The sequence below is a fragment of the Arvicola amphibius genome, chromosome 4 (assembly GCF_903992535.2).
Source record: "Arvicola amphibius chromosome 4, mArvAmp1.2, whole genome shotgun sequence".
Classification (NCBI taxonomy): Eukaryota; Metazoa; Chordata; class Mammalia; order Rodentia; family Cricetidae; genus Arvicola; species Arvicola amphibius.
This window is the reverse complement of record NC_052050.1, coordinates 13554794-13568366: the sequence shown is the minus strand read 5'-3', so window position 1 is coordinate 13568366 and position 13573 is coordinate 13554794. Positions and strand designations below refer to the sequence as shown.

At 48.0% G+C, this 13573-nt stretch overlaps 1 protein-coding gene across 1 annotated transcript in view; it reads right to left on the bottom strand.

The window, feature by feature from the left end:
• The window catches only part of Prkca (protein kinase C alpha), a 393819-nt gene that overhangs the window by 31118 nt on the left and 349128 nt on the right, over positions 1-13573 (bottom strand). The window contains exons 9-13 of the mRNA XM_038326556.2: positions 12258-12395; positions 10042-10215; positions 7550-7641; positions 5207-5269; positions 4086-4224 (exon numbers count right to left, since the gene is read on the bottom strand). Of these exons, the coding sequence (XP_038182484.1) occupies positions 4086-4224; positions 5207-5269; positions 7550-7641; positions 10042-10215; positions 12258-12395 (606 nt within the window). The remainder of the gene's footprint in view (positions 1-4085; positions 4225-5206; positions 5270-7549; positions 7642-10041; positions 10216-12257; positions 12396-13573) is intronic.

Below are 13573 nucleotides of genomic sequence, written 5' to 3'. Positions count from 1 at the left end.
CTGTGGCTTTTCATCTCTACTCTCAAGTCATATCTGTGACTGACATTTTTCACCTTGACCCATCTTTATCCATTAGGGAGATGCTACAGGATGAATTGATTTCAAGGTTTTTGAACAAACAGCCATAAATATTTCAATCTTTGCTTTGCCTATTAGGGAAAATGCCATCTAAGATAATTATTTTGCTTCTGCCTGGCAGGAAGATTTACATAAATGACGGAATTAGTTTAACCTTTGAGCAAATTCTGAAACCTTGAACCTGTTTGGTTTTTCCCAAAACACTAAATATTCTTGGGGCCATGTCTGTCAGATGTGGAGGCTCGGAGAACTGTTGAGACAAATGACTTTCTCAGGCTGAGCTGCTTACGTTTTCAGTGAGAGGCAACTGGGCAGCGAGAGAAAGCTGGACTCAGCTTGTGGCTCCTAGGATGTCTCCTCTCCTGAGTTGTCAGCACTGAAGGGTGGGGAGCCCTGGAGGTATCATGCTTGCACAGTGAGTTTCTAGAATGTGAGCCAGTGCTGGACATGGCAGGGTATGCCTGTAATCACAGCATGGGGCGGGGGAGGGGGATAAGGAAGCCAGTGCTGGACATGGCAGGGTATGCCTGTAATCACAGATGGGGCAGGAGAGGGGGTAAGGAAGCCAATGCTGGACATGGTGGGGTATGCCTGTAATCACAGATGGGGCGGGGGACGGGGTAAGAAAGCCAGTGCTTGGCATGGTGGGTCATGCCTCTATTCACACAGGAGGTGGTGGTACGGTGGTGGTTGGAGGTTGGGGGTTGTGTTTGAGGTGCCTAGTGCATGACACACACAGTGTTTGCTACTTCTATTGCTGCTCATCAGAGAACCTGACATTGGAGGCTTCAGAAACCAGAACACCCCCAGCACATGCACATTATTCTCTATGCATGAAGAGTCTCCAGATACCCAAAGTATGCCGACAATGCGCTAAAGTGTGTTTGGTAGCAGAAAGTGCCATCAAAATGAGTATGTGCACTGAAGGTCTTCCTCCCCCAAAGATGTCCAGGTTCGAATTCTCAGGCCCTGTGGATATAATCTTCCATAGTAAGGACTTTTCAGACGCAGCTTGAGGTCTAGAGATGTGGAAGCGAATCTAGATTATTGAGGGCTATGATAACCACAGGTACTGTCGTGGGAAGAGGAGGGTCACAGGTGCTGATGTGGGGAGAGGAGGGTCACAGGTGCTGATGTGGGGAGAGGAGGGTCACAGGTGTTGATGGGGAGAGGAGGGTCACAGGTGGTGATGTGGGGAGAGGAGGGTCACAGGTGCTGATGTGGGAGAGGAGGGTCACAGGTGCTGATGTGGGGAGAGGAGGGTCACAGGTGCTGATGTGGGGAGAGGAGGGTCACAGGTGTTGATGGGGAAAGGAGGGTCACAGGTGCTGATGTGGTGAGAGGAGGGTCACAGGTGCTGATGTGGTGAGAGGGTCACAGGTGCTGATGTGGTGAGAGGAGGGTCACAGGTGCTGATGTGGTGAGAGGAGGGTCACAGGTGCTGATGTGGTGAGAGAAGGGTCACAGGTGCTAATGTGGTTGGAGAAGGGTCACAGGTGCTGATGTGGTGAGAGGAGGGTCACAGGTGCTGATGTGGGGAGAGGAGGGTCACAGGTGTTGATGGGGAGAGGAGTGCTGATGTGGTGAGAGAAGGGTCACAGGTGCTGATTTGGTGAGAGGAGGGTCACAGGTGCTGATGTGGTGAGAGAAAGGTCACAGGTGCTGATGTGGTGAGAGGAGGGTCACAGGTGCTGATGTGGTGAGAGGAGGGTCACAGGTGCTGATGTGGGGAGAGGAGGGTCACAGGTGTTGATGGGGAGAGGAGGGTCACAGGTGCTGATGTGGGGAGAGGAGGTTCACAGGTGCTGATGTGGGAGAGGAGGGTCACAGGTGCTGATGTGGTGAGAGAAGGGTCACAGGTGCTGATGTGGTGAGAGGTGGGTCACAGGTGCTGATGTGGGGAGAGGAGGGTCACAGGTGCTGATGTGATGAGAGGAGGGTCACAGGTGCTGATGTGGGGAGAGGAGGATCACAGGTGCTGATGTGGGGAGAGGAGGGTCACAGGTGCTGATGTGAGGAGAGGTGGGTCACAGGTGCTGAAGTGGGGAGAGGAGGGTCACAGGTGCTGATGTGGGAGAGGAGTGTTGGAGTCAGAAAAGTCACAGCAATCAGAAGATGTAGTTGCTGTGTAGAATGTAGAAGTTTTTAAAACACTATGAGCCAAGGCATAGTCGAAGCTGCTACAATCTAAGGCATACAGCTTGAAGAAGTGGGAAAAGTTGGATGGTCTACCCTAATATGGCCCCTACTATATATACAAACCATGGAACCAACAATGCTTTTTAACCCCATCAACTGCATTGTCCTAGATTAGAATCCTAACACCGTGTAGACAGAGTCCTCATCACTCTCAGGATGCTAAGAAGCCACGACGGTGACCACCTTCTCACTCAACATTTATAGCGAGAACGTAGATACAAGTAAGTTCCCCCAACTCCAGAAAGATTGATATTGAACCTGGAACATTAGATTGCATTAAAAATCTGTATGTATCTATGTGTGAACAGCAAAAAAAAGTCACTCAAATGGACAAATCTTAACTATATAGAGAATTTCATCTACGAGTGCCATCCCTGATAAGAACCGATAGCTGAGTTGCAGATGAGAAGCCATGGGCTTGATCAGCAGAGGCCTGGTGTTAATGGAGAGGAATTTCAAAGCCACCTTCATCCCTAGACATGCTGTTGCCATCCTTTGGCATCAAGCACCCTGGCATCTGGTGGGATCTTCCCCAGAGTCTTCTCTGTATCTGTCAGTCAGCAGGCGGCTTCAGAAAGCACCCTGCAGTCAAAGGCTGTAATACTTACTGCACTATCTCTTTAATACGCACGTTTGGAAAGTGTGATTATATAAGTTCAGAGTGTGGCAGGAGGTAATAATGAGTAGGCCCCCAGGAAGGAGGCCCTAATCAGTTAAATACCAACATCATATCACCCTTGGCCATGTCGTTCAAAGTCTGAGTTTCAGCAGCCAGCTAGATGGCTCTTGCTGTCCAAACTGATGACCCAAGTTCTATCCTTGGGCCCACATGGTGGAAGGAGAGAACAGGCTCCTTTTCCCCTGACCTCCATATGGGTGCCATGACGCATGTGCACACACAAGTAAATGTAATCTAAAAACTGAATTGATAACGAAAGTGTGTTGTAGACCACACCACAAACCAAAGCTCAGCTTCCCTGAGGAGCAATGACTCCTGCCAGGGCAACAGCATATGGCAGTGTGAGGGCTTGCTGGGTACACTCTCATGGCACTTGCTATCACTAACTTGTTTGAAGAAAGTGGGGAGGGCACAGAGATTAAGAAATGGACCCGAGTCCCCACAGTCTATAGATAACAGCCATGCTTAAAGCCTACATTGGTCTGGCTTCTGAGCTTTTCTTTCTTACTTCCTTGTATCTGAGATAAATTCATGGGCATTAGGTTGAACAGATGTGGGTTATGCCTACAGTGGCTCTGAGGGGAGCTGAGGCTGGACCACCATGAGCCCAAATTCCCACCGTGCTGGACCACAGGTGAAAAAGACTGTGTGTGGACAGAACATAGTTACACGGAGGCCCAGGGCTGTGACCAACCCTCTTGTTAGCAAAAAGGACGTTTAACTATGCTTTTAACCATGCCAACTGCATCTTCCTGCATTAGAATTGTAACCCCATGTAGTCAGAGTCCTCGTCACTCCAGGGTACTAAGAACCACCATGGTTCTCACTCTCCACTTATAGGCAGATGGCAAACACAGCAAATCCCCCCCCCACCCAATTCCAGTGTCTCTGAAATCTTTATGACCACAGGCACGAAGATAAACAGTTTATCATGCAGAGGGACACAGAACAAAAGCAGAAGTTCCATGAAATAGGACATAGTTTTGCCACGTGAGACAGGCACACCTGTTTCTTTTCCCTATTTGAATATTGTGTCTACCTTAGTTTACTCTGTGGTCACAACCCACACATGACCTTGCATTCTCTGAAGGGCAGGTGTTTGTAGATGGAAAACAATGGGGACCCTTACCTCTGGGGCAATGTAGTCGGGAGTCCCACAGAAGGTCCTGGTCGTGACTCCATCCATCATATGCTCCTTGCACATCCCAAAATCAGCGATTTTGATATGTCCTTCTGAATCCAGCATGACGTTGTCCAGCTTCAGATCCCTGCAAAGGAGCAGGCGAATGTCAGGGCCTTCCCACTATGTGACCTAATTTGCTTGCAGCTGGTGACATAGAAGGATGTTTGCCTAGCTGCTGTCTCAGTGGCTCTCAGGTGGTAAGTCCCTGGAGAGCAGACAACAAGGAATTACAGTGTCTTTCTTTCTCTAGAGCCTGGTATATGGCAGATATTTAAATGCCAAGGGAGTGATAAATGGTTGAATTATTGATTCCCAATGATGTCTGTGGCTACAAATCCAGGGATTCCAAATGATCGGGTTTGGGGAGATTCTAGGCATTTGATCTATTGATATCCGACACAGAACTGGGGACACAGAAACACAACTAGGTACCCCAAGTGAAAGGTTTAGAGCAACCTTCCATGTAGCTCTGTCTTCCATGTACCCTCTATCCTGCCTGAGCCAATGTCTTCTTTTTTAAAGATTTATATATTTATTATGTATACAGTGTTCTGCCTGCATTACAGATGGTTGTAAGCCACCATGTAGTTGCTGGGAATTGAACTCAGAACCTTTGGAAGAGCAGGTAATGCTCTTAACCACTGAGCCATCTCTCCAGCCTTGCCAATGTCTTCTTAATTATTCAAGATATTCTTTTTTTTGGTGCCACATTTTCACCACAACCCCAAAGCATTTAATTCAGTACTCCCCGCTTCCCTCTCTCCCCGGCTCCCCATGTTCTTCCCCTGCTGAGTGCCTAGAATGGCAATCTAGTTTCTGCTGCTCTCTGTCCTCCATTCAAGTAAAAGGCAGAGGAAGGCGCTGCCAACAGAGCGGGGAAACGTGACAAGCAGAAAGGAGACATGCGACAGCTCTGAGACTAGAAATCAAAACGTGGCTCTGGCTTGCCCAAGGCTGCAGAGGCAGGCGAGGCTCAGCAAGTCTGAAGTGGTGGAATCAGTCCCCTGCCCACGGAGGCCCCCCAAATCTCTCAACCGCTCCGCTGCGAGAAGAGCTCCAAGACACACCTGTAAATGATCCCTCTTTTGTGCAGAAAGAACAGGCCAATGGAGATCTCTGCTGCGTAGAATCTGTAAAAGAAAGTGTGCTTCAGACACTTGGCATCTGGGCTTTCTGGATACTTCTTTGACTCAAGTTTGGGAGAGAGAGAGAGAGAGAGAGAGAGAGAGAGAGAGAGAGAGAGAGAGAGAGAGAGAGAGAGAGAGAGAGAGAGAGAGAGAGAGAGACCCTAGAGCTCTCTGAGATCACCCTGTACGTGTGCTTTCCACAGCTGGCTCTGCCTGTCTCTCTATCACTCCAGAGTGACAGACTTATTTCTCTTGTCCGCCGAAAGTGTGCGGCTCTTTTACTCCCTACACAATCATTGCTAGTGTAACAGCTTAAGGAGTGAATACTTGTGAGACTCTCCCATGTCAGGGGTGTGGCTGAGTGTGAGGACGCGACCACTCCCAGAGGACAGAGCCTAGTGCTGCAGCGTGCCCTCGGGCTGCTTTGTTCCTTCTTTACCCACCCGCCCAAGGGCCGTGTGGAATAAATGGGGCACACGCCATGATTCATGCCTGAGTTTGCCCTTTTAAATCATTCATAATAAAAACAGTCATTACCATCACTTCAAAAATCATTAATAGGTTAATATCTGGAACTTGGATTAAATTCAGAACAATGTTTTAAAATTTGCATAGCACTGGGGAGCCTTGGAAATACACGGAGCCATGAGTCCATGCCTGGATAAATATGCCCCGGAGGCTTAAAATAAATGCAATAGCCCTGGAGTGGAGAAAAGCAGGAGGGGCCGCCTCTGGGGGCTGGCAGGGGAGGCCGGGATGGGGCAGGGGAGAGAGGAGAGATGGGATCATAGGTAATGTTGCTATTATTTTTTCATGTTTTCTTATTTTTAACTTTTCTGCAGCACAAGCAGGATGGAAGGGTACCAGACAAGGTGCTATTCAGTCACTTGGTGACATAAGGTGGCCATCCTGCTGCCTCTCTTTTCTGGCTTCTGGGCTTTTGAGCTTTATTTTACAATGCGAGCATCTTAATGCTCTGTGATGTACAATGAGGGATACCGGCAGGTGTAAAAATGCGTTTGCGTCTTAGGAGAAATAAAAGCAGAAAAAGCCCCCTTGATATTTTTTAAAGCTTGTGATTAAAGAGCTCCCTGCCCACCTCCAGTTAATCTGTCTAGAGCAGATTATCCTGCCCAGGCCCAGATTCCTCTGACTGCGCTTCAGACCACACGTCCCCCAACTCCATCCCCAATGGCTGACTAGTGGGTCAGGCCCATCGCACCTCTGTGTTTAGGTATGGAAACCAGCTTTCTGCTCAGTTTGCTTCTGTTCACATCACAGACTCCCTGGATGTCAGAGATTGGTGTCCCCTCCCCGACCTGTGGATGGCTTCCCCATGTCCACCCGGAACCCACTTCTCTGCCCCTGCATTCCCACAGTGTGATGTTCCAAGACAAGCTTCTGATCAGTCCCTTGGGATCCTTCTGCCCTGACAGCTGTCCTCACCCTGGCCTGAGGACTTCATTTAAAGAGGTTTCCTCCTCTCACCCACGTCACCAACTTTTGCTCTTCCAGAGTGTTTGTTAAAGCTCAAGGCCCAATTCCAGCTCCGCTTCATCCCTGCAGGTTCCCACAGGCCCCCCTGCACCACTTTTCCTTCTTTCCTCAGTCACTGGGCTCCGTGAGACCTTCTCTCCGCTTCTCCTCAGCTGCCTGCCCAGCAGGCTCGGCACCCTAACCCCTCTCCATCTCACAAGCTGCAGGCCACTCCCTGGACCTGGCTCCCCATCTCTTCTTATCCTTTCCTTGGAAGGCTCCCCTCACCTCTGGGTTGAGTATTCCCCAGTTATATGCTGTTACCTCTCTAATTCTGGGGTATTGGTGGTACCCTCTGTATACTTGTACAGTTCAGTAATGTGTTAAAATTGTTGAATGGCTTTTCCAAACACCACGGGAGTGTGTAGGCTCCTCAAAGCCTTGGCCTCACATTCCTCCTATACTCTTGCTGGGTGCATGCATAGTGAATATGGATCTACTCAATGAACGGTGAAGCAGTTCATCTATAGGGTGTTAGTAGGTGATGGGGACACCAGCATGTACAATTTGCTGAGAATACAATCAACCGGTCCTTAGAAATATCTATTATACATGAGTCCTATCTGTGTGTCTGCTACTCTGGGAAGTTTCCGCAGTCAGATCCAAGTACAGTCAGTCACCCTTGGGCATTTTATCCAGAAGGAGTTGGGAGCATTAGGCTGTCTGAATTTCAGGACTCAAAACAAAACAAAATAAAACAACAACAAAAACCAACCCACAATATTAATAAAAATAAAAAGTACTCACACTGCTTGTGGCTCCTTAAATTTCCCTACTTGCTGAATGTGGTACATGAGGTCCCCACCGTTGACATATTCCATGACGAAGTATAGCCGGTCCTGTGGACCAAGGTTCACAGGTGAGTAGGGCTCCTCCCAGCAGAACTGATCTGCTTTGCTTTCTCGTTAGCAAATTTGGGACGGCACTGACAGATCTGCTCTGTTGGGGGCTCTTCACAATCTTTTCTGGGTATGGCATGGGGACCTTGGGAAGGTTGATCACCTGTAGGTGACGGCTGTCTGATAACATGCCTGCTTCCTGGTTTCATATGTGCCTTATTACTGTAAGGGCTTCAAACATTCGTCCCAGTCCTCCCTCATACAGATAGCATAGCTCCAAGCCAGTGGTGGTGTGAAGACGCCACACGGGCCCATCATTTCATCCTAACCTGCATTCTCGATGGTGCACAGGTGTAAAATCTGGCTTGCGACATCCAGGATATGCCGTGCTAATGCAGTAACACACTTAAATGGATGTGTCTGAAAATATATCTCATGGGTTAGGCTGAACTTGTAAATTATACAAACGTAATGATATTTGGTGGGGGGAAGGGAGAGGGGAGCACCATAAATGGAAATTTTAATCAATGTTCTTTTGCCTCCATAATGTGTTCAAATATTGCCTCTTTATAAAAATTTTCTCTGTCACTGGTATACTAAGTGCTGGCCCCTCGGAGGGCATACATCACTGAGCAAGTAAGTCTGCATATTTATGAGGACATTATGCTGGGACAGATACGAAAGACCAGGGAATTTAATGAGGAAGTAACTAACAGCACAACAGAGCTCGATTCTAGAAAACACCCTATTTTGTCAGCGGCTACGAAACATGAAAGTGCAGTTTGGGGAGGGAGAGAGGATGGAGCTGGTGCTAACAGCAGGAAGTGGCTTCCTGAGCTCCACTCTCTGGCTTTAACGCCATCTTTGTTTCTTTGCTTTGCAACTTTCCAGGGCTGTACTAGTAAGCATAGGGTCAGGGGCCAGGTTGGGATCCCTTCTTCCTCCTACCTTGCCATAGCTCTCTCTGGCACTCCAAGGGGTTTGGAGCAGCTGACAGCAGGGGTGAGGAGATGGGCCCCCCTCCCCCCCCTCCCCAGGAGCTGACCAAGTGACCAGTGTGAGGCCGACACCCAGTGGCCAGTGCTGGCTCTGCAGCCTCAGCACAATCGTGCCCACAAGGACGCCCCTTTTGAGACTTAGACCGTCCAAAGCCATTTAGGTGTCTCCCAAGATTTTAAAAGAGGGGACATAATCACACATCAATTCCTGGCCACAGGGCACTTACAAATGAGGTGACGGACAATGACAGCCGTTGGAGGAGTGAGACCACACAACAACTGCACCTCATTTAAAAGAGGTGGAGGACACCTGCCTGCACTGTCACGTTATGGTGCATATTATTATTGTTATTATTATTATTATTATTATTATTATTTTGGGTTTTTTTCTTGAGACAGGGTTTCTCTGTGTAGCCCTGGCTGTCTTGGAACTTGCTCTGTAGACCAGGCTGTCCTCGAATTCACAGAACCATCTGCCTCCACCTCCCAAGTGATTAAAGGTGTGTAGCACTACCCTGATCATTGTGGTGTATCTTAATGTGTGTTTCTTTGGTGACTGGAACCCACAGTGCCTTGGTAATACAAACATTTTCTTTTTCATTTTACTCTGTGACAAAGATTACAGAGTTACTGGGGTCTTTTATAAGGGACTTTCTCTTGTGAAGGGTCAGATAGAAGATACAGGTTTGTCTCTTCTAACTCCTCTTCTTGGCCTTCACAGTGGGGGTGTAGCTGCAGGTGACAGGGAAGTGGATGGATGTGACTTTCAGGCACTAAAATCTGAATTTCACACGGCAGGAAATATAGTTTGGATGCATTTCTTGTGACCTTTTTCATAGCTCATGGGCTGCAGGACAGGGCACAGTTTGCTCTTCCTGCTGTGTCATTACAGGGGCATGCTCCTTAGGAAATGGGGTATCTTGGTATTCCAATGCTGTGCTTGGCAGTTGGATCAGTGGTTTGTAAGAACAAGGCTGGTCAGGCATGGTGGTACACACCTTCAATCACATAACTTAAGAGGCAGAGGCAGGCAGATCTCTGAGTTTGAGGCCAGCCTGATCTCTATGGCTGTTTTGTGTATGTCTTAGGACACAGCCTGCATGAAGAAGACCTCTTTGATACAGCCATTGCTGGAACCCTAATGAATACCTGGGTCCACCCATATGCAAGCCCTTTATTTACAGTGGCTTAGTATTTGTATGCAATCCATGCACTTGTGCCTACTTATGCAAAAATCATCTCTAGATTACTTATACCTAACAACGTCAATGCTACTGCAATGTAGGATAAGCTACTGTCCCTAAAGGAAACGGAATTATATCATCAGGATGAGAGGGTCTGGAGACCATGATCTAGCCTCCAGGTAAGAGGGAGAGCATTAGACAGAAGCCACGGTCCTTACCACTGTCTGGAAGCAGGAGTGCAGCTGCGTCAGGAAGGGGGGCTTGTCGAGCAGCGCCAGCACCCGCTTCTCCACCATGGTGCACTCCACGTCATCATCCTGGATCACCACGTCCTTCTTCAGGATTTTGATGGCGTACAGCTCCTCTGTTCCCTTTCTGTCAGCGAGCATCACCTGGGGACGGAAGGAGAGAAGGCTCAACACTGGTGGGCAGACACTGGTCCTGGGAGCGGGAGCAGGGGCTGTGAGGAACAAGGGCAGGAGGCAGTTCAGCGACAGCAGGTGCAATCGGTGCTTCTGAGGTGGAAAAGTCCTCAGACATTTTGGTATGGTTTTATCATGGGTAGCAGTACTTAAAGTCCACATGTAGAAGTCTTGGTCTCTGGTGTGGCAACCGTGGCAGGTGGGAGACCCTGCAGAAGCTAAGGCCTGTTCTAGCTTCAGTTCTGTTGCTGGGATAAAATACTCTGACCCCCCCTCATAACTTAAGGGGGAAAGGATTTATTTCAGCATACAATCCCAGGTTACAGTCCATCACTGCGGAGAAGTCAAGGCAGGAATGTCAAACATCTAGTCACATCACAGTCAAGAAAGACATGGTACGTACATGCTTCCTTGCTTGCATGTTTGTGCTTAGCTCACCCTTGAGCAGTTAGTGAACGATGCTTCTCACAGTGGGCTGGGTTTCTCCATATCAACTAACTTTGTAAGACAATCCCCCCTATACATTCCCATAGTCCAAACCAACAGACCATCCCTCATTGAGACTCCATTTCCAAGAGATTCTTGGTTATGGTAAATTGACAACGAAAGCTAGCTATCACAGGTCCTTAGGTTATTGGGGGCGTGCAACGCCCTCAAAGGGCACTCTGGGACCATGGCCACGTTCTTTTCTTGTTTTGTCCCCTGGCTGATGAAGTGATGAAGTTTATTCCAGCACACATTCCTGCTGTGAGGTACTATCTCATGAAAGGCCCAGAGTAATGGGACTGCTCAGTCATGAACTGAAATCTCTAAGACCCAAGACAAACCTTTTCTCTTTATAAATAAATAGCCTCAGGTAATTCAATATAGTTATAGAAAGCTGGCTAACATAAACTCTGCATTTGGATTTTCAAGCATTGTAAGATACTTCAAGTAAAAATTCCTTCATCATTCATACTCCTTTTTAAAGTATCCGGGTTTGTAGACAGTGTAGGGTATTAATATATAAAGTTGCTATTTTGTCTGATAATGGGAATATTTAATATTCTCTAATGGTATTAGTCTGGAATTATCCATATTCATGTTTTCTGGAAACATTCTAAGAGTAAAATGTAAGCTTTGCAATCTTGAAGGCCAAGAACACAAAGAAAAAGAAAAATCAGTTCATGGATTCATCACAAGGTTTGCAGCCACAGAGGCCAAACAATGGTGTGCAGACTGAAGTCCACAAGGCCCAGTGTAAGGTCTCACCATGACGATCACCCAGGCTTAGGGCAATGTCACGTGCAATTTCTAGTTGTGAAAATTAATCATGCTGCTAGCATTTTGGAGCATGCCCTCTAGTCTGAACACTGGGAAATGGGGACACCACAAACTAACTCTCTGTAGCTTTTTGGGTTTTGTGTATGTGTGTTGTGTGTACACCCACATGCATGTGCACACACATGCACACAAAAGTTCATTGAGGGACCACATATGTATGCTCATACTGTTTTTTTTTTTGTGAGGTAGTGTCTCTTGCTGCACTTGAACTGGCCAAGTAGGCTAGGTTAGCTGGCCAGTTGGGACTCAGGATCTGCTTGTCTCCAGTGCTGGTACTATACATGCATGTCAGCACGCCTCACATGGCTCACATCTGCTTGCAAGTACATTATTGACTAAGCGAGCTCTCCAATCTCAGCACAGTTGTTCAAAAATATTTATTTTATTACTAACTATGCACATATGTGTGCATGTGTGTGGTGGAGTATGTGCGTGTGAGCGCAGGTACCGTGGAGGCCAGAGCTGCTGGATTTCCCAGAGCTAGAATTACCTATTATGAGTTGCCTGAAGGGTGCTGGAGACCAAACATAGGTTCTCTGGAAGGAAAGGAAGTACTCTGAACTGCTGAGCCGCCCACCATCACGACAGCTGTTTTTAATGATGCCCGAACTCTCCAAACACTGTGCCTATATGCTCTAATGCTGAGCAGCACTGAGGCAACGGTTTACGCAAAACGCCTCCCTTCTTACCTTCCCAAAACTCCCCTTCCCCAGCACCATGAGGAAATTGAAGTCTGTGAGTTTCACTCTGTCAAGGTTGTTAGATGGTTGCTTCCTGTCTTCAGACGGGCTGATGACTTTGTTACCAGCAGGGCCGAGCTTGGCTTTCTGAAACAAGCACAAACATGAAAAGTCATTGGTCATCTTTCGTCCCCCAGGAAGGAGTGCCAGAAACCAGCAAGCACGGGGCTAATAAGCTGGGTGTCAGCTGTGAGGAGCGGGCGACGGGCCGAGAAGAGGAATGGAAGGGTATGGGTGATCCTCAGCGGCTGTCCACATCCCCTGGCGAAGATCTGCAAAGCGAAGCAAACTCTTCACCTAGTTAACAACTCCATACACGCAACCTGCCCAGGGCAGGCGAATTCTGATTCTGGGAAGGAAAGCTGACCTCTTGAGGGTTGTTAACATAATCAAGCAAATGAGACTGTGAGTGGGCCGGGCGGTGGTGGCGCACGCCTTTAATCCCAGCACTCGGGAGGCAGAGGCAGGCGGATCTCTGTGAGTTCGAGACCAGCCTGGTCTACAAGAGCTAGTTCCAGGACAGGCTCCAAAGCCACAGAGAAACCCTGTCTCGAAAAACCAAAAAAAAAAAAAAAAAAAAAAAAAAAAAAAAAAAAAAAAAAAAAAAAAAAAAAAAAGAGACTGTGAGTGGATGTTTTCCTTAGTTGTGGATTTTGTAACAAAATTAATCCATATGAAGGAAATTTGTACCCAGGCAGAAATGACAGCAAAATGTTCTCCAGAGAGGAGTTGCCTAATTGGTGAGCTCTGAGGACGATTTATTGCTACTTTCAAGAGAAGAGCCAGAGCAGGGGTTTGTTTGGTTAAGGATTGGATTGATGTAAAGAAATAGCTCCTGGCATCTGGCTTCCCATCAGCCTGGAGGATACCCAGGATGCTCTGCTACCTCCTCCTGGTTTGTCAACGGAGCCACACCACACGACAAACCTGGAGGGAGCCACTGGTGTCAGACTCTCACGGAGTGTCCCATTCTCACTGCCAACCGGGCAAAGGAAGAGGGCTTGGCAGAAAGAAAAGGCAAAGGAGATGCCATGGGAACTGATGGTCAGTGGTCAGCACCAGTTGAAGCCCCTGAGAAAGCAGAGAAGTCAGGGTAGGGCCAGCATCACATCCGCTGCCAGACTTAGCATTTGGAAATGTCTGCTTGACAATGAGAGTGTGAGCTGATGTCCTAGGGCTGGTGGCTCTTCCACAGCCTCAGCTCAGATGTCAAGGGTGAGTGTTACTGCTTTAGATCAGTGGTTCTCAACCTGTGGGTCTCAAGC